The 18,503-nt window shown below is 39.6% G+C and overlaps 4 protein-coding genes across 6 annotated transcripts in view; 1 reads left to right on the top strand and 3 right to left on the bottom strand.

Annotated features, from left to right (window-relative positions):
• The window catches only part of LOC116920420, a 92,477-nt gene that overhangs the window by 8,816 nt on the left and 65,158 nt on the right, over positions 1-18,503 (bottom strand). The gene's annotated exons all lie outside the window — the stretch shown is intronic.
• Positions 10-12,638, top strand: LOC123473814 (MAGUK p55 subfamily member 7-like). Of its 2 annotated transcripts, XM_045175193.1 has the most exons (7): positions 10-245; positions 10,110-10,179; positions 10,254-10,327; positions 10,395-10,519; positions 11,002-11,265; positions 11,327-11,529; positions 11,587-12,638. In XM_045175193.1, exons 1-7 carry the CDS (start codon positions 226-228, stop codon positions 11,902-11,904), a joined length of 1,074 nt encoding a protein of 357 aa, XP_045031128.1. In that variant the 5' UTR covers positions 10-225; the 3' UTR covers positions 11,905-12,638. The 2 variants fall into 2 exon arrangements, with proteins under 2 accessions (XP_045031128.1, XP_045031127.1); XM_045175192.1 differs by lacking the exon at positions 10-245 and having other exon boundaries at positions 9,858-10,179.
• Positions 1,379-16,902, bottom strand: LOC123473819. 2 transcript variants are annotated; one of them, XM_045175220.1, is made up of 5 exons: positions 16,231-16,892; positions 15,985-16,139; positions 15,273-15,432; positions 15,019-15,138; positions 13,322-14,903 (listed from the first exon to the last, which is right to left on the bottom strand). In XM_045175220.1, the coding sequence occupies exons 1-5, from the start codon at positions 16,612-16,614 to the stop codon at positions 14,745-14,747; spliced, it is 978 nt and encodes a 325-aa protein (XP_045031155.1). In that variant the 5' UTR covers positions 16,615-16,892; the 3' UTR covers positions 13,322-14,744. The 2 variants fall into 2 exon arrangements, with proteins under 2 accessions (XP_045031160.1, XP_045031155.1); XM_045175225.1 differs by lacking the exons at positions 13,322-14,903; positions 15,019-15,138; positions 15,273-15,432 and adding exons at positions 1,379-1,624; positions 1,762-1,924 and having other exon boundaries at positions 16,231-16,902.
• On the bottom strand, positions 8,181-9,095 carry LOC123473833. The gene is made up of 2 exons (XM_045175303.1): positions 8,793-9,095; positions 8,181-8,729 (listed from the first exon to the last, which is right to left on the bottom strand). Exons 1-2 carry the CDS (start codon positions 9,093-9,095, stop codon positions 8,295-8,297), a joined length of 738 nt encoding a protein of 245 aa, XP_045031238.1. The 3' UTR covers positions 8,181-8,294.

Below are 18,503 nucleotides of genomic sequence, written 5' to 3'. Positions count from 1 at the left end.
TTCACTTCTATTCGGCAATTGAATTAGATTATTAAGAAATACCGATAATGAAGGGTGTCGTGATGTTGATTGGATTTTTTGGGTCCGGTGGAGAGGACGGGCGTTACGGGAATTTTGCGACGGACGCCATTTGGTGATTCGAAGGTGAAACTCTTGGATAATAAAATCGGTTCGACGTCTGCGGGAGTCGTTACGTGGACAGAATTCAATTCAGTGGACAAATTGATGCCGAGTGAAAGCCAAAGGCCATCTAGGGAGTTTTTTTTTTTTTTTTTTTTTTTTTTTTTTTTTTTTATTTTTTTTTTTTTAAAAAAAAAAAAATAAATTTTTTTTTTTTTAAATTTTTTTTTTTTTTTTAAGAAGAAGAACAAGGAGGAAGAAGAACAGGCGGCCTTACTCGAAGATCGACGTCAGCTGAAGAAATTGGAATTGGCCGAGAAGGAGGAAGAACGACGCATGGAAGAATTGCGTCAACAGGCCGAAGACGAAGCGATCGCAGAGGAAAGAAGAAGAATCTTGGAGCAACACGCTACGCTTTTGATTGGTTTCTTGCCACCTGGTCTGTTTCGGAACATGGCAGAAATGAGTTCCCTATCCGAAAACATCCAGGCCCAGTTCCGTCGGCACGTCCCGATTCAAGACGATCCAGATTTATGGTAAAATGGCGATTATTCTGCTTTACATTCCAGAAAATACCAATGGCTGTGTGACAGTTTATACATAAAGAAGTGAAAATTATTTTTTCAGTCTGTCTGCTTTTGCCCTTGGTGAGAAAAAATGGTTTTTTATGGAACAAATTGGCAGGGTTTGCTGATTCGACAAGGGTTTTTTTTTCCTTTTTTTACGTTATTAAACAATTCTTTAAATGTGAAAGTAACATCTAGAAGGCAAGAAAAGAAAAAGCATCTCGTAGGTCGTAGACAATACGAAAAAAAAAAAAAAACTGCAATTTGCTGATGGAGATCGTACACGTTTCCACCAATCGCAATGCTTGTGAAATTTTCCTTCTCTTGCAATCAGTGAGATTCTTTTACCTCTAAATGAAAATCAAATCAAATCTAGACGCACGATGCAGTGAAAACAACCAGAATGCAAATAATCCAACATCGATAGTTTAGAAGGGCCCCAGTAAATTTGGATAAAAATATCATTGTAGCATATTTATTTAGAAATATTGAAGGTTGCTTTTGCAGGACATCCTTTTTTTTACTAGGTTCTATTTAGAAGGGATTAGTGACCCCTTTAGGCGTTTAGGAGGACTAACGTCTTCCCTATCAGCGTCCACGTCTTCATGATCGTCCTCGTCATCGGATTCTGTTGGATATTTCAATGGCCGAATCAGAAATGTTACTTTCTTCGAACGCGAATTCAAGTAAAGCTACTGTCCTACATTGAAAGAAAATGGTTCGCATGAGTATAAATTGTGTGACATGGTCAAATAGTAAAATAATCGTCAGGTTGAATTATTTGAAATCCGTGGATCGAAGCAGATATCACTTACCCGGATACAATGGACTATAAGTTTATTCTCGTAAAGGTTTGTAGATTTTGTGGTAAAAAATGATATTTTCCTTGGGCTGTGAAATGATTGCCTGTTGTTGACTTTGTATATTTGTACCCAGTCCTGAAAAGGATAAAGTGGAAGAGAAAATAAAATTTTGTTTAAAGTTAAAAGAATTTTTAAACTTTAAGCGCGTAGCATTGTTTGATTATGTTAAATCATGGCTAAAACAATGATTTTATAAACAGATTTTTTCTCACCTCCGCTGGCCAAATCATTAATTCCTCATCGCCCACGGCTACAAGAATTCGACCGTCCGATGAAAAGGCGAGCCTTTTTATGTATTTCTCATCGGAAAGACTTCGCGGCTGTTGTTCGCTTTCCAGAGGATTCCAAATAAAAATGCCTTTGACACTCGATGAACTAAATGACAAAAAGAAACCCATCAGAGGATAACGGAACTGAAAACAAAAACATCGGACAAGGATTTTACACCAAATTCACAAAGGGTTTTTTTTTTTAATTAAAAAATGCCTATCCCCTCGTACGGACTCCTTTTTAATTGCGGACATTTTCTCTCCTTGAGCTGTTTACTTTTCTTTGTTGATATTTAACTTTGGCAGATGGTAGACCAGCTGAAAAGTCTGTCAGGTTCCTTTACAGGACTAACAGGGAAACGCATTGGATTCGCCAATTCATTTGTTTGACTTTTTCCTTTCGTTGATTTTCCTGTATGCCTTTCGCTTGGCATCCGCTGTCGAATGACACTGTGTTCGTTAAACTTCAAGTTGAATTTACTAATTTCAGAAAAAAATGTGTTGGAATCCCCGCCCCCGTGGCTAATAGATTTTAATTCAGTCGCAACGATTCATCGGGTGATTCGCGTTGAAAAGAATAGACGCGCACTTTAAAGCCTTCAGTCAAACAAACAATTTGGTAGAACTAGAATTTAAGTTTTAAATGACTTACAAAGCAAAAGTGAAGTTTTTGGCTGATTTCCTTGCCATTTTGATTCCGCCCTTTTCTTCCCCATTTCCTGTGCACAAGCGCCAAGCAAATTTTTCCACGGTGTGCAGTAGATAAAATATACTGTAAAAATGAAACTCCAGGCTATAAATTGGCCAGTCGTGGTCCATAGACCATATCTGCCAAGAAGAAAAAAGACAAATCGAATACGAAAAACAAAATACAATTTCCTCCATTTCATTCCATTACGTCAATAAACAAATTATTTACATTGATTTCATAAATACCACCACTGGCCAAATATTGGGTTCTTTCATTCCACTCCAGATAATAACAATATTTATGTGTGAATTCTTTCACGAGTCGAGTCAAATTGTTTTCCTCCATTTCAAAAATTTTGATCTTTCCATGCCAAGAAGAATCCATGGCGATTCGATTTTCAGAGATCCACTTCACATCCGAAACGCCTTCAAAGTCAATTGTGGTGATCACGTCGCCAATGGATGAATCACATACGAAAACTTTTGGCCCTGGATGAAGAATGGTGAAGAAAAAGAAAATAAATTGGCCAAACGTAAAAATAAATTGACGAATAATGGGCATAAAAAGGCGCAGTTTTGACTTTGCTGAACTGACATCTCCGCACGTTCACTTTATGTAAATGGAGAATTCAATTTTGAATTTGAGGAATGAATCGTTAATTTCAAACATCAAATCTAAATGCTTTGACTGTAACAGTTTCTTTTTGACGCAATCAGAATAGCGACGATGTTAATGAAAGTATCCAATAAACTTCAACTCTTTTTGAATGGCGTCGTCAAGTAAATTTTAAGCATTTAGCAAAAAATAAATAAATAAAGTAAAGGACAGATAACTGACATGAAGATGAACCCAAGTTTGTTGATGGGCCAATCAAAATCGACATTGTAACTTACCACATAATGAACAGCAAATAAGTTGGGCCTGGTTGGATTCCAATTTATTTTTTCGATAGGTCTACGAACCGGAAGTATCTTTTGAAAGAGGATTTTGCACTCTGGGTAACTCCATACGACGACAGTACCTTCATAAAAACCAGCAGCTAGTTGTGTCCCGTTAATCTAATTGAAGATTTCACGTTATATTTTCTCTTAGTTGTACGGATAAATTATTTCTGTCTGTCCGTGATTTCGTTTTACATTTATCCGTAACAACCAGATCAAATTCAGATGTTGTTAGGGGACTATGTTTCCGTACGAAATCAGGGATAAAAAGTCAGCCCATTATTCACTTACATTCCACTCAAGCAACCGAACGAAGTTTGGAGGTTGAAATGTGAATTCTTTCTCTTTTCTCCAATTGGAAAACGGAATAGCCAAATTTTTGGCAGTGTAAAATATTAACTCTTTTCTATTGATACATGCAAGAATCAGTTCAGTGGGGTGGGAACGGATTATGTACTTCCCACCTAACGACGCTTCAACGAGCCTCAATTGACATTTGCTTTTGTCTAAAAAAAGAAATAAAAGGATCGCCATAATCAATTCATTTTCAAATGAAACGATTGAGTTTTTACCCATCCCGTCCAATACAGCGGCTAGTTGTTTTATGACCTCAGGCAATCCGATTCTTTCTTCTTCTTTAAATTTAATCATATCCTCAATCAAATCAGCAAGGATTCTTCCGTTTACGTCGTCTGCCGCCAAATCTTTTTCAAACATTTTAATTAAGTGAATTTTAGAAAAAGAGGGAATTTTTGCTGCATTAAATGACGTAAAGAAATATCTATCGGTATGACTTACTTTGCTTGTACTTGACGAATTCTATCGGATTTCCTATTAAAATATTGGCTTTGAAAGTGTCTTGATTTCCAAATGGATGTTTACCCCGCGTCAGGAAATATAAAAAAACACATCCGGATGAAAACGTGTCACTTTTGATTGTTCCATCTGGGAGCTCGGCAGGCCTGTTTTTATGGACCTCAAGTCTCTCAGGTGCCAACCATAGCGGAGTTCCTCTAATTTCGCTCTGAGAAAACATTTCTTTCCGTGTTTTCTTAACAAACGACAAATCAGAGACTTTCATCTGAACGGGCGTCGTCATTGAAATGAGGATGTTTTCCGGTTTAATATCGCGATGCACCAAATCTCTCGAGTGGATGTAATGCAATCCATTGACGATTTGATAAAGGACCAATTCGTCTGGCGGCAATTTCGGTCCGCTGTATTTGTTTTGGCAATAACCTTCCAATGTCCCGCCACACAATTCCAAAACCAGATGCCTGTCCAGAGGTTTCAACAAATTGTTTAATTCAAATAAATTTGGAAATTAAATGAGATGGCCATTTTACGTGAATTTATTGTCGGCCGAATCAGCGACGTCCAAGAGTTTCACTACGTTGACGTGATTTAACTCTTTGTGTGTACTCATTTCCCTTTGAATAGTTAGTTCTAGAGATTTTTTCTTCTCTATTTCTTTGACCGCTACAGGATCGCCGTTAAATTTCCCTTCGTATACATGTCCAAAACTCCCTTGACCAAGATGTTTGTTAGTGACTTGTACTAAAATTGCAATCAATTAATTAATTTCATTTTTGAAATTATTCTTTAAGTCTATACACGAAACGAACGTTTTTTTACTTACGTGAAAGTGCTTCTTCGAATTTCTTTTTGGCTTTGGTCAACGGATTGAGTCCATTTGATGCAGGAATAATCATTTTTTGGATGGGATCGTATGCAACATGATTATTACTCAATTCTGAATGAGCAATTGAAAATTGTTAAAGACACAAGTGCAGTGAACAAATGCAAACTTACCTTTTAAATTGACTGGTTTCTTTTCCTCGAGGTTTTTCAAGATAGATGTCAAGTCATTGCCAAAAACATGTTTGGCGCTCTTCAAATAATAAAACAGCAGACATCCAGCAGCAACAAAATCGTCATTGACGTGTTTTTCCATGACGTCTTTCTGTCCCGAAAGTGTCCAGTATTTACTTTGACAGAGTTCCAGGCTCTTCAAAGATGTTCCGTCACCAATCATTCTTTCTTCACTTCTCACTTCACTAAATGTGGTCAATCGGGAATCTGAAATTTTCATGAGCACAGGTTGAGAATGAGTGGCAACGACGACATTCAATGGATTTAAATCTCCGTGGATAATTTCGTTGTCATGTAGGTACCAGATGCCATTAACGATTTGATAAAGAACTTGCGATTCATTTGGCATCGCTCCCTTGTACCGGCCAGTGCAATATTCATATAACGTAGCACTGTACGGTTCTAGAGGCAAAATACCTGGACAACGAACAAAAAATAATTTGTCTTTACTTTGACACTACTAATACTTAAGCCAAAAAGGTGAATAAATATAAAAATGAAAACCTCCATCCGTTGGCAACGTCCTCCTCGTAACAAAAAACTCGTAGGATATTTTTGTGGGTTGTATTATTCAGGTTGTCCTTGACGAGTTTATCGGCCACATCTTTCCACCCATCAAGGCAGTCTTCATTTTTAATTCTTCTTATTGTGGCTTTTTTTTGTTCCTTTTCGATCATTTCCCATTTTTTCCCTGGCTCAAGGGGTTTACTAGGATATTCCATGCGCTTCCAATATCCGCCATACATCCCGTCAACGTATGGATTAAAAAGCTGATTGTTGCAAACCAATTTCTCCCCATTAAATAACAAATCCTGTTCAGCCTCTGCCATCTTCTTACAACTTGTAGATACTACAAAGAAAAACCAAAAAGTTGATAAATGTCACTTGTATTGTAATTACGAACCCTTATGTCATGAAGGGGGAATGGAGGAGGAGCTGCTCAGGGAAAATTTTGTGCCGATTCTTCCTCCGTGCAGCAGCCAGTATGGGCACACAATTTATTTACAGGGCTTTTTGTGAGCCGTGCCTCCTCCTTTAACTCCTTAATGACTCACTCTTCATCCATTGCTACTCTCCTCGCAACTGCTGGCTAAGTACATGGTTTGCTGAAAATTACGTAACGCCTAACGCCACCCAACGGGAACAAGCTTAGTTAATGGAACCTCTCAAATTGCCTTAGTTAATGGAAGCTACAAAGTATTTCGAGATAGGCAACAGCCGTATCGTCCATCTCTAATTTGAGAATCGATCGATCTGCCCTTATCAATGCCAAATGGCAAAGCAGGAACAAGTCAACGAAGAACCTTACCTTGCAAGCATGCAGCCAATGCCTCTGGAGTATTTGGAACTTCAATTACTTCCGTCTTTTCAACTCCGTTGAGATTTGATTTGATCTGACCAAGACACAATTAGTCTTCCAATACGTCCAAACTCCAAACTACGACTATCCTACTCAATTACACGGGAGAGTGGAACCGTTTACACGAGAAAGAAGATCTGGTATTGAAGAAAGAGTAATATCCTGGTTTTGCTTGCCGTGCACAAACATGAAGTGAAACGACCACCGCCCCGTTTCCCGGATATTTTTGGGCGGTTGGCAATCTATTTCGCAAGAAATGCACATGTAAACATTTGCGTTGCCAGTTTGATTTAGGTAAAATATTCGCTTTGTAGTATACACAAATTTATATCATAATTACGTAATAACTAAGCCAGAGCAATAGATTAGGCTACAATTACAATCTAATCTATCTAATTCTAATCTATGACTCTGACTAAGCAATCTAAAAGACCTAGGACTCTGCCCCGGTGCAAATATGGGTTGACCTTGATGAGCTTAATAACGAAAAGTGTTGGCATGATGCTGGAAAAAAAGTGAAAAATTATACATTTTCTGTGTCACCGTTCCAGCACGTTCCGTTGTTAGCTGGCCAGTAAACCCATATTTGCACCGGGCACCGGGGCCGAGCGCTAAGTAAACCTCTTTTACGGTGCGACCGGTGCGACGGTGCTGCCAGAGTAATAGAATACTGGTGTAGCCACGGCCATGTTAACTCCCCCTCTCGGATTTTTTCCCAAAAGTTGCTGCAAGTTTCGCGTATCGATTGTGAGAAAATGAGGCAAGATATCGATTTAAGTGTCCCTTAACCGTAACGCCACCTATGAATTGAGTTTTAAGGGTTGTTATTGTTATAACAACCCATATGTTTATACATACATTTTTTCAAACTAATTAATTTAGCCACTTTTTGTTTACTTTCTGAAGTACAGACGACGAAAATGAGCGAAAACATAGCGAAAACGTAATACATCACAAGTTCACAACACAGACGCTGTGGGGCCTTCGTTACGGGCCAGAAAGACTTTCAGGCCAAAAAGGTAATGGGAGGGCCCGCCATAAGCGTGGCTACACCATTATTCTATTACTCTGGTGCTGCGGAGTAGACCACGACCACAGCAGAATTCTTGAAGTCTGGCAATGTCAAAATCCGCCATGATGTTTGGATGACGGTGTTTTTCGCTGTTCCCCCTCACTTTTCCACAGAGAATTATTTGAGTATTTGACTGAATATTCCCCTGCACAATAATCAACGTGTATATTAGTATTGTAACCTACTCCATTTACTTATCCTGTTGTAGAGATTCGATTAACGACGCAGCCAACATTTCAACAGTTAACGATGACAACAAACAGAGAAAATGAATAAATAAAAGTGAAAATTTACTTGGAAACCCACAGAGAGTTCGTATCATACAATCCAATAGCTTATTTTTCCGGTGCTTAATCACATGAATTTTTCTCAATAAATCCTTGTAGGTACCTCCTAAACCATGTTAATTTGTCACATCCATAGTTCTTTGTCGTTTTGTTTTGGTTTATGGACATCCATCACATTACATATTTTCAACACATTTTACTCACAATCATCTGTTTTTCAATTTTCAAGATTTACCTTCCCATTAAAAACATTTCAGGATCGAGTTGAACTCTTTGAACGTTGCCGGTTGCGGCTACTCGTTTGCGGTCTCATTTCGCCCGGTATAATTTTCGGTGTGCTGGACGGCGGTGGAGGGATGTTGCCTCCCACCGTATTGTTCCAGTAAGAGACTTGAATCCTGGGCACGCTGAAAGAGGTCGGTGGATGATGCGATTGCGAACGGCCTTGTGAACGATGTCGATAAAACAGTTCGGCAACAAAACCAGCAGCTCCGCCCGAGTTATTTGTAGGCAAGACGGGCATGGAAGATCTTCGAGACGGATCGCCTGGCAATAAAACACTGGCGCCCATGACTCCACTGCCCGTCAATTGAGACGCAATGCTAAACGTCGATCCTTTACTGTTTCCATTTTGATCCGATCCTCCACCGCTTACAATTCGAATGGCTTTTTTCAGCGTATTTTTAACCTGTGGAAAGTGCATTCGTTTGAAAATCAAATGCAAATTCTCTTTTCAATTGAAAGGAATTACCCAAGAGTCTTTGGTTTTGCCCGATGGGAGGAGGACGAGCGATGAGCGTTTAGAGAATTGCTGGAGGCTTGGCTCAGAAGAGGCTACAACTCCACCGTGATGAAACGTTTTCAATCCCAGTCCGGGATTCAATTGCATCTTGTCCATGTACTTGTCGATAATTTCAGCGCATTTAGTACGGCCCGTCAGACGGGCCCATTCCACCGAACATAATCCCCGGCCGAAATCTCTCAGGACGGGCGAAGCTCCGGCCAATAGAAGCAGCCGAGTGCATCGAACTCGGCCTTGCAAAGCAGCTTTCATTAAAGCCTTTATAAAACAAATGAAAATGAATTCAATTTACATGTCTGACATCACAACGTTTGGAAAACAAACGAGGTATAGAATTTGTTACAGTAAGGCCGGCGTTGTTACGTATGTCGATGGATAAATTTGGACACAATGTCAGTAGACTAACGACATCTGCGTGACCTGTTATGCAATCGCTTTTAGATTTCAGTGATTCATTTCATCATTAGTGAGTATACCTGCTTGTGAGGCCAGGTGAAGGGCAGTGTTACCCTCGCTATCAGCCAAATTGACTTCAAGGCCAGGTAATTTGATTAAAAGACGGGCGATGGCCACATTTCCTGTCATTGCCGCATGCAACAAACCTGACTGATGAACAGCAAAGAATAAAACACTGGCGTTTAACTAATATGTGAAACCACGATGTTAATGATTTACTTTTCCCGTTTGATCTGTGGCATTTAAATTTCTGGCTGAAACTTTGTCGTGGTGGAGGCTGAGGTATCGGGACAAGGCGCCAGCGTCACCATCTTGGCACAACTTGAAAACGCTGTGATCGACGAGCGACACGACGAACTGATTGAAAATCGCTGCTGGATGGCTGAACTGGATTATCGGTGGGCTGCTGGCGGCCGGACTCATCACCGCCTCCGACGGACTTTGACTTGGCGAGTTCAATACGGAAGTTAAAAGGCTGGACGAGTCAATGGCCTTTGCCGATGGCTGGACAACAATGTCCGATGGTAATACCAAAGTTCCGTGTCTTGTTGCATGTAAATTAAAGTTCACTTCTATTCGGCAATTGAATTAGATTATTAGGAAATACCGATAATGAAGAGTGTCGTGATGTTGATTGGATTTTTTGGGTCCGGTGGAGAGGGCGGGCGTTACGGGAATTTTGCGACGGACGCCATTTGGTGATTCGAAGGTGAAACTCTTGGATAATAAAATCGGTTCGACGTCTGCGGGAGTCGTTACGTGGACAGAATTCAATTCAGTGGACAAATTGATGCCGAGTGAAAGCCAAAGGCCATCTAGGGAGAACCGCGTCAGAGTTCGAGCACTTTTTGATTTCACGGCTGCCCTTGATCGATACATTGTAAGCGAATAATAATCAATTATAAAATGTCCTTTCAATACGCTCGTGGTTCTAATAATTTGTTTCTCCTGAAGCCGTGTAAGGAAGCCGGGCTCGATTTTCGAAGAGGAGACATTATTCATATCGTTAGTCAGGACGATCCTTACTGGTAAAACAACCAACAGTCAACTCATTTAGCTGTCCATTAAATGGGCCACAATTTCATGTTTTAATAGGTGGCAAGCGAGGCATGAAGGCGATAAACAGATGCGCGCTGGATTAATTCCTAGCCGCATGCTGCAGGAGAAGCGCATCGCTTATGAGAGGGCTCACTCGGCTAACAATAACAGCGATCAACAAGGTGAGTCTGGCTTTTTTTTTTATATTTATTTTCGCTCTCTTTGTAGCCATTTACAAATTCTCCGAAAAATACCAATTGCATGTACATTTAGTGATTATGGCCGTCCGCCAGTTTTCATATTCGTTCTGCCTATGAATTTGTAATTGTCTATGATTTTTATTATCAATTAAAAAACTCTAAAGAATCCCCGTGTGGAGGAACGCTTTTGGTGTCGTATTGAATCCCAGCGACCTCTTTTATGTTTGCCATCATAACAGTTTTATTGATGTTGCCTCTTGGATCGGCCTCCCTCTTTCTGCTCCAATAGAAATCAATACCCTTTGATGTTTGGATCGAGATCGATACATTCCTTGTTTAACTAGGGATTATAGTTTTCTGTTTGCTTGAATATTTTTTTGTTTTTCTCGGCTGCTGATTCGTTTTCTTTGTGTGTTTTTCGGTTACTGCTGGCTGTTTGCTCCCCCTGTTGAATGAAACAAAAGAAATAGGTTGCAGTCGAGCACGTTCAATTGGCTCTTTCAAAAGCGAAAAGAGCAGCCCCACTCAAAAAGTCATGTACGCTCTGGCAGAGAATGAAGATTTCGATCGGCAAGAAATTGTCACTTACGAAGAAGTGGCCCGTCTGATGCCCTACCCAGCTGTTCCTCGGCCGATTGTCCTCATCGGCCCGCCGGGTGTTGGACGCAACGAGCTAAAACGGCGTCTCATCGCACTTGACCCCGACAAGTTTAGAACCACCATCCCATGTAATTCCACGTGCGAAACTATTCAAAACGAACAATTCAAAAATGTTTGTCCATTTCGAAGATACTTCACGATTGCCGAAACCGGGCGAAGCGGACGGAGTCGACTATCATTTCCTCGATCGACAGCAGATGGAACGCGATATCGACGATGGCCTTTTTGTAGAATTCGGTGAATACAAGGGGAACTTGTACGGGACGGCCAATCGAAGTATCAAGGAAATTATCGAACTCGGTTACACTTGCATCCTGAATCCGCATCATCAGGCGAGTCATTTCGTTTCCTAATGATGATGCTCTTCTAATTCTCTTTTGATGATGCAGGCATTGAAAACATTGAGGACTGGCGAATTCAAGCCGCACGTTGTCTACATCAAACCGCCGGGATTCAACGTTTTGCGTGAAACACGTTCAGCTGCTTACGCTCGGTCGACGTTCGATGAGAATTCTTCACGTGGTTTCACCGACGACGAACTCGCCGAAATGATCCGCAGCGGCCAGCGGATCGAACTTCATTACGGCCACCTCTTTGACGACGTTATCGTCAATGGCGACCTGTCGACGGCCTTTGAGCAGTTGCTCGTCGTCGCTCGTAAACTGGACACCCAAGCCCAATGGGTTCCCGTTTCTTGGGTCGTCTGACCTCCTCGACTTCTCTCTTTCTCCCTCTCTCTCTTTTTCTTAATCTCTTTGATTCATTAGGCATTCCCTAAATCTAAATCTTAAATCTTAAAAAAAGAAAAAAGAAAAAAGACAAAGACATTCGTAACATTTTGCCAAGGAAGAATTTAAATACTCTCGCGAGTCGGGATAGGTCTGTTAGTTAATTTTATATACAAATAATTGTTAACCCTGCCATTTCCCCGTCCTTTAATTGTTTATTTTATTATTTATTCGAGCCCAAAGTTTTCAGAAAGCTCTGCCATATTATCCGCCCTCCTCCAAGTTTTGATTCCGTGCAGCTGAAACTCAAGTATAACAAGATAATTCACACAAGTTCTAGTCGCCGTTGTCTCTCTTTGACTCCCATTTTTTTGTTGCCCGACTCTGCATTTTTCCTTCAGATTTCTGAATATGTGTGTCTAACTCTCGAGCCATCCCTTATATTTTAGAAATCTCATTTCAACTAGAAATCAATATTATTTCATTTCAGTTATTTATAGTTTAAAAAACAGAATTGTTTGTGAAGTTTCCCTTGTGGTCAGTATGAAATCCCAGTATGAAACCAAATTAACCCAAACAAGAAAATCAATTCCATGTCCCCCTTTTTCTCACATTATTCTATAGCTGCGCCCCTCTTTCATTCTATTATGACTGCCCCCTGTCATCTGTATCATTTGCGCCATTACCCATTTAATGTATAGGAGATTGTCAGACGTGGCCTCTTTCGTCTTTTTATTCAGAGATTTTGATAAGTTAACGCTTTTCGTTTCCCCCGTCCAACATGGAAGACGTCTAAATTTCATACCTGAAAAAAGAATGGATATCTTATGCAATAATTTCGCCGCACTGACAAAAACGGTAATATTTTCGCGCACGAAATCATGACTTAAAAGTGAGAAAATCATTTGAATCATGGCCCACAGCAATGATGGCACTTCGTGGTTTTCAGGTAGATATTTGACTTCCGTTCTCCAATTGCTAAACGGATAGTCGAGTTTTCTACGCTGTACTTAATTAATCCTTAATGACAGGGAACCGTTAGAGGTAAAGGCGAGCGTTTCTATGTCTTTGAAAGACGTTGCGGCTTTTGTTCGCTTTCCAGACAATTCCAAGTAAAAACGCAACTGGATTTCGATGCACTAGATACGAGAAACCGTCAGATAATACTGGAACAAACAGCAAACAACAGACAACATACTCGCACAAACTCCTTTCCAATTCCGGACATTTTTCTTCCTTGACTTGCTTAAGTAAGAGAAATCCTTGCGACAGTAAGAGAAATCTTCTGTTTTTAAAAAGAGTTGTCCTAAAGCGAAACATTTTAAATTCCAGGGAACGAGAAGATCGAGAGCGAAAGAAGCGTCGTCTAGCAGAAGGATTAGACCATTGTATCAGATTGCAGAATCAATGGAAAGCCATCCAGAAGTTTATTGAAATGGAGGAAGATAGATTAATTGAAGAATGCCAACTCCAACGACGTCGCTTGAGTCAAATGCAGCAGCAAGAAAGGAAAGAGAAAGCCGAGAAACTTGCTGCTATCCGCCATCGGCTTCAAAAGGTTTTAGAAGTCGAGGAGGTACATCATAAACACGTGAGAAATGACATTTTTCTAAATATTTTTTCTTCAATCAAATAAACATAGCACCGGCGTCGTGAAAGAGAAGAGTTATGGATCGAATACGGTTGTGAAGAGAAGGAAGAACTGGAGAACAAAAAAGCTGAAGAATTAGAGAAGATGACTCAAGCCCAACGAATCAAATGGAATGAAGATATGGCTGAACAATTGCGCCAGCTCGAGCTTAAGAAGAAAGCGCAGAAAGAAGAAGAACTTAACGAACGTTCATGGGTAAACATACTGACGATTTTCTAATTTCTAGCAAAAATGGGATTGATATACTATTCGAATTTTCTTGATAGATGCTGGAGCAAGCTGTGTTGGAGGAAAAGGCTGAACGAGAGGCCGCTGAACGAAGACACAAGGATCTCACGCAATTGCAGAAAGAACAGGCGGCCTTACTCGAAGAGCGACGTCAGCTGAAGAAATTGGAATTGGCCGAGAAGGAGGAAGAACGACGCATGGAAGAATTGCGTCAACAGGCCGAAGACGAAGCGATCGCAGAGGAAAGAAGAAAAATCTTGGAGCAACACGCTCCGCTTTTGATTGGTTTCTTGCCACCTGGTCTGTTCCGGAACGTGACAGAAATGAGTTCCCTACCCGAAAACATCCAGGCCCAGTTCCGTCGGCATGTCCCGATTCAAGACAATCCGGATTTATGGTAAAATGGCAATTATTCTGCTTTACATTCCAGAAAATAGCAATGGCTGTGTGACAGTTTATACATAAAGAAGTGAAAATTATTTTTTTCAGTCTGTCTGCTTTTGCCCTTGGTGAGAGAAAATTGTTTTTTATGGAACAAATTGACAGGGTTTCCTGATTCGACAATGTTTTTTCCTTTGTTTTGTCTTATTGAAAACATTTCAATGTGACATAACATCTAGAAGGCAAGAAATGAAAAAGCAGCTCGTACAAACAAAAAACTGCAATTTGCTGATGGAGATCGAACACGTAAGTTTCCACCAATAGCATATGTTTGCGAAATTTTCCTTCTCTTGCAATCAGTGAGATTCTTTTACCTCTAAATGAAAATCAAATCAAATCTAGACGCACGATGCAGTGAAAACAACCAGAATGCAAAAATACAACACGTAGTTTGAAGGGCCCCAGTACATTTGGATAAAAATATCATTGAAGCATATTTGTTTAGAAAATATTAAATGGTTGTCTTTTGCAGGACATCCTGTTTTTCACTAGTTTCTATTTAGGGGAATGACCCCTTTAGGCGTTTTGGAGGACTAATGTCTTCCCTATCGGCGTCCACGTCTTCATCGTCGTCCTCGTCATCGTTTTTTGTTGATATTTCAATGGTCGAATCAGAAATGTTACTTTCTTCGAACGCGAATTCAAATAAGCTGCTGCCCTACATTGAAAGAAAATGGTTCGCACGAGCATAAATTGTGTGACATGGTCAAATAGTAAAATAATCGTCAGGTTGAATTATTTGAAATCCGTGGATCGAAGCAGATATCACTTACCTCATACCCATAATTGACAATTAATTTATTCTCGTAAAGGTTTGTAGATTTTGTTGTAAAAAATGATATATTCGTTGGGTCCCCAAAACGTTTGTTGACTTTGTATATTTGTACCCAGTCCTGAAAAGCATAAAGTGGAAGAAATAAAATTTTGTTTAAAGTTAAAAGAATTTTTTTAACTTTAAGCGCGAAGCATTATTTGATTATGTTAACTCATGGCTAAAACAATGATTTTCTTAATAGTTTTTTCTCACCTCCGTTGACCAAATCATTAAATTCTCAGGGCCTACGGCTGCAAGAAATCGACCGTCCGATGAAAAGGCGACCATTTCTATGTATTTCTCATGCGAAAGACGTCGCGGCTGTTGTTCGTTTTCCAGAGGATTCCAAATAAAAACGCCTTTCATCGAACAACTAAATCACAAAAAGAAACCCATCAGAGGATACCGGAACTGAAAACAAAAACATCGAACATGGATTTTACACCAATTCACAAAGCGTTTTTTTTTTTTTAAATTAAAAAATGCCTATCCCCTCGTGCGGACTCCTTTTTAATTGCGGAAATTTTCCCTCCTTGGGCTGCTTACTTTTCTTTGTTGATATTTAGCTTTGGCAGATGGTAGACCAGCTGGAAAGTCTGTCAGGTTCCTTTACAGGACTAACAGGGAAACGCATTGGATTCGCCAATTCATTCGTTTGACTTTTTCCTTTCGTTTATTTTCCTGTATGCCTTTCGCTTGGCATCCGCTATCGAATGACACTGCGTTCGTTAAACTTCAAGTTGAATTTACTAATTTCAGAAAAAAATGTGTTCGAATCCCCGCCCCCGTGGCTAATAGTTTTTAATTCAGTCGCAACGATTCATCGGGTGATTCGCGTTTGAAAAGAATAGACGCGCACTTTAAAAAGGCCTTCAGTCAAACAAACAATTTGGTAGAACTTGAATTAAAGTTTTAAATGACTTACAAAGCAAAAGTGAAGTTTTTGGCTGATTTCCTTGCCATTTCGATTCCGCCCTCTTCTTCCCCATTTCCTGTGCACAAGCGCCAAGCAAATCTTTTATCCTCCTCCTCCTCCTGCTCCAAGTTATAAATTGGCCTGTCGTGGTCCATAGACAAAATCTGCCAAGAAGAAAAAAGACAAATCGAATAGGAAAAACAAAATTCAATTTCCTCAATTTCATTCCATTACGTCAATAAACAAATTATTTACATTGATCAACTTCTCACTACCACTGGCCAAATATTGGGTCCTTTCACTCCACTCCAGATAATCACAATATTTGATTGATATTGTGAATTCTTTCACGAGTCGAGTTGTTGTCAAATTGTTTTCCTCCATTTCAAAAATTTTGGTCGTTCCATATAAAGAAGAGACGGCGATTCGATTTTCAGAGATCCACTTCACAGACGTAACTTTTATACTATTAATTATGGTGATCACGTCGCCAATGGATGAATCACATACGAAAACTTGATCACTCCAGAACTGGATGAAGAATGGTGAAGAAAAAGAAAATAAATTGGCCAAACGTAAAAATAAATTGACGAATAATGGGCATAAAAAGGCGCAGTTTTGACTTTGCTGAACTGACATCTCCGCACGTTCACTTTATGTAAATGGAGAATTCAATTTTCAATTTGAGGAATAAATCGTTAATTTCAAACATCAAATCTAAATGAATTGACTGTAACAGTTTCTTTTTGACGCAATCAGAATAGCGACGATGTTAATGAAACTATCCAATAAACTTCAACTCTTTTTGAATGGCGTCGCCAAGTAAATTTTAAGCATTTCGCAAAAAATAAATAAATAAAGTAAAGAACAGATAACTGACATGAAGATGAATCCAAGTTTGTTGATGGGCCAATCAAAATTGACATTGTTACTTACCGCATAAGCAGCAAATAAGTTGGGCCTGGTTGGATTCCAATTTATAACTCCGATATCCGAAAATTTCTTTTGAAAGAGGATTTAGCACTCTGGGTAACTCCATACGATGACAGTACCTTCATTAAATCCAGCAGCTAGTCGTGTCCCGGTAATCTAATTCAAGATTTCACGTTATATTTTCTCTTAGTTGTACGGATAAATTATTTCTGTCTGTCCGTGATTTCGTTTTACATTTATCCGTAACAACCAGATCAAATTCAGATGTTGTTAGGGGACTATGTTTCCGTACGAAATCAGGGATAAAAAGTCAGTCCATTATTGACTTACATTCCACTCAAGCAATTCAAGTTCCTCAAAGTTTAGATGTTGAAATGTGACTTCTTTCTTCTTTCTCCAATTGGAAAACGGAATAGCCAAATTTTCGGCTGTGTAAAATATTAACTTTTTCTCATTGGCACATGCAAGAATCGGTTCAGTGGGATGGGAACTCATTCCGTAATACCCACTTAACGACGCTTCAACGAGCCTCAATTGAAAATTGCTTTTGTCTAAAAAAAGAAATAAAAGAAGAATCACCATAATCAATTCATTTTCAAATGAAGCTGTTGAGTTTTTACCCATCCCGTACAATACAGCGGCTAGTTGTTTTATGACCTCAGGCAATCCGATTCTTTCTTTTTTTTCAAATTGAATCAGTTTTTCAATCAAACCAGCAATGAGTCTTCCGTTTACGTCGTCTGCCACCAAATCTTTTTCAAACATTTTAATTAAGTGAATTTTAGAAAAAGAGTGAAATCTTTGCTAAATTAAATGACGTAAAGAAATAACTAGTGGAATGACTTACTTTGCTTGTAGCTGACGAGTTCCTCCGGGTTGTTTTTCGAAATATTGGCAGGGGCAGAGACTTGATTTTTCCCAAATGGATGTGTGCCACGCGTCAGGAAATAGAAAAAAACACATCCGGATGAAAACGTGTCACTTTTGATTGTTCCATTTGGGAGCTCGGCAGACTTGTTTTCAGTGTCAATTAAAACCTTAAGTGTCTCAGGTGCCATCCAGGGAAGAGTTCCTCGGATTTTACTCTGCGAAAAAATATCGTCCCGAGTTTTCTTAACAAACGACAAATCAGAGACTTTCATCTGAACGGGCGTCGTCATTGAAATGAGGATGTTTTCCGGTTTAATATCGCGATGAACTAAATTTCTCGAGTGGATGTAATGCAATCCATTGGTGATTTGATAAAGGACCAATTCGTCTGGTGGCAATTCCGGTCCGCTGTATTTATTTTCGCAATAATCCGTCAATGTCCCGCCACACAATTCCAAAACCTGATGCCTGTCCAGAGGTTTCAACAAATTGTTTAATTCCAATAAATTTGGAAATGAAATAAGATGGACAGTTTACGTGAATCTATTGTCGGCCGAATCAGCGACGTCCAAGAGTTTCACTACGTTGACGTGATTCAATTCTATGTGTGTATTCATTTCTCTTTGAATGATTTGTTTTTGAGCGGTTGTCGTCGTCATTTGTTTGACTGCAACGGGATCGCCGTTAAATTTCCCCTCGACCACTTGTCCAAAAGTTCCACTACC

This window comes from Daphnia magna, linkage group LG1, assembly GCF_020631705.1.
Source record: "Daphnia magna isolate NIES linkage group LG1, ASM2063170v1.1, whole genome shotgun sequence".
NCBI classification, from domain to species: Eukaryota; Metazoa; Arthropoda; class Branchiopoda; order Diplostraca; family Daphniidae; genus Daphnia; species Daphnia magna.
This window is presented reverse-complemented; position numbering and strand designations above follow the sequence as displayed.

What these genes read in the sequence shown, in the direction of transcription:
- LOC123473819 (XM_045175220.1), bottom strand. Translation starts at nt 16,614, where the DNA reads ATGTCAGTTCAGCAAAGTCAAAACTGCGCCTTTTTATGCCCATTATTC. An exon ending in GTAGTGAGAAGTTGATCAAT is followed by an intron (nt 16,140 to 16,230) that starts GTAAATAATTTG and finishes TCTTCTTGGCAG; the next exon opens with ATTTTGTCTATGGACCACGA. An exon ending in TAATGATTTGGTCAACGGAG is followed by an intron (nt 15,139 to 15,272) that starts GTGAGAAAAAAC and finishes TATGCTTTTCAG; the next exon opens with GACTGGGTACAAATATACAA.
- LOC123473814 (XM_045175193.1), top strand. Translation starts at nt 226, where the DNA reads ATGCCGAGTGAAAGCCAAAG. An exon ending in ATGCCGAGTGAAAGCCAAAG is followed by an intron (nt 246 to 10,109) that starts GCCATCTAGGGA and finishes TGAAAGCCAAAG; the next exon opens with GCCATCTAGGGAGAACCGCG. An exon ending in CAATAACAGCGATCAACAAG is followed by an intron (nt 10,520 to 11,001) that starts GTGAGTCTGGCT and finishes ATGAAACAAAAG; the next exon opens with AAATAGGTTGCAGTCGAGCA.
- LOC123473833 (XM_045175303.1), bottom strand. Translation starts at nt 9,095, where the DNA reads ATGAAAGCTGCTTTGCAAGGCCGAGTTCGATGCACTCGGCTGCTTCTA. An exon ending in GCAAAACCAAAGACTCTTGG is followed by an intron (nt 8,730 to 8,792) that starts GTAATTCCTTTC and finishes CACTTTCCACAG; the next exon opens with GTTAAAAATACGCTGAAAAA.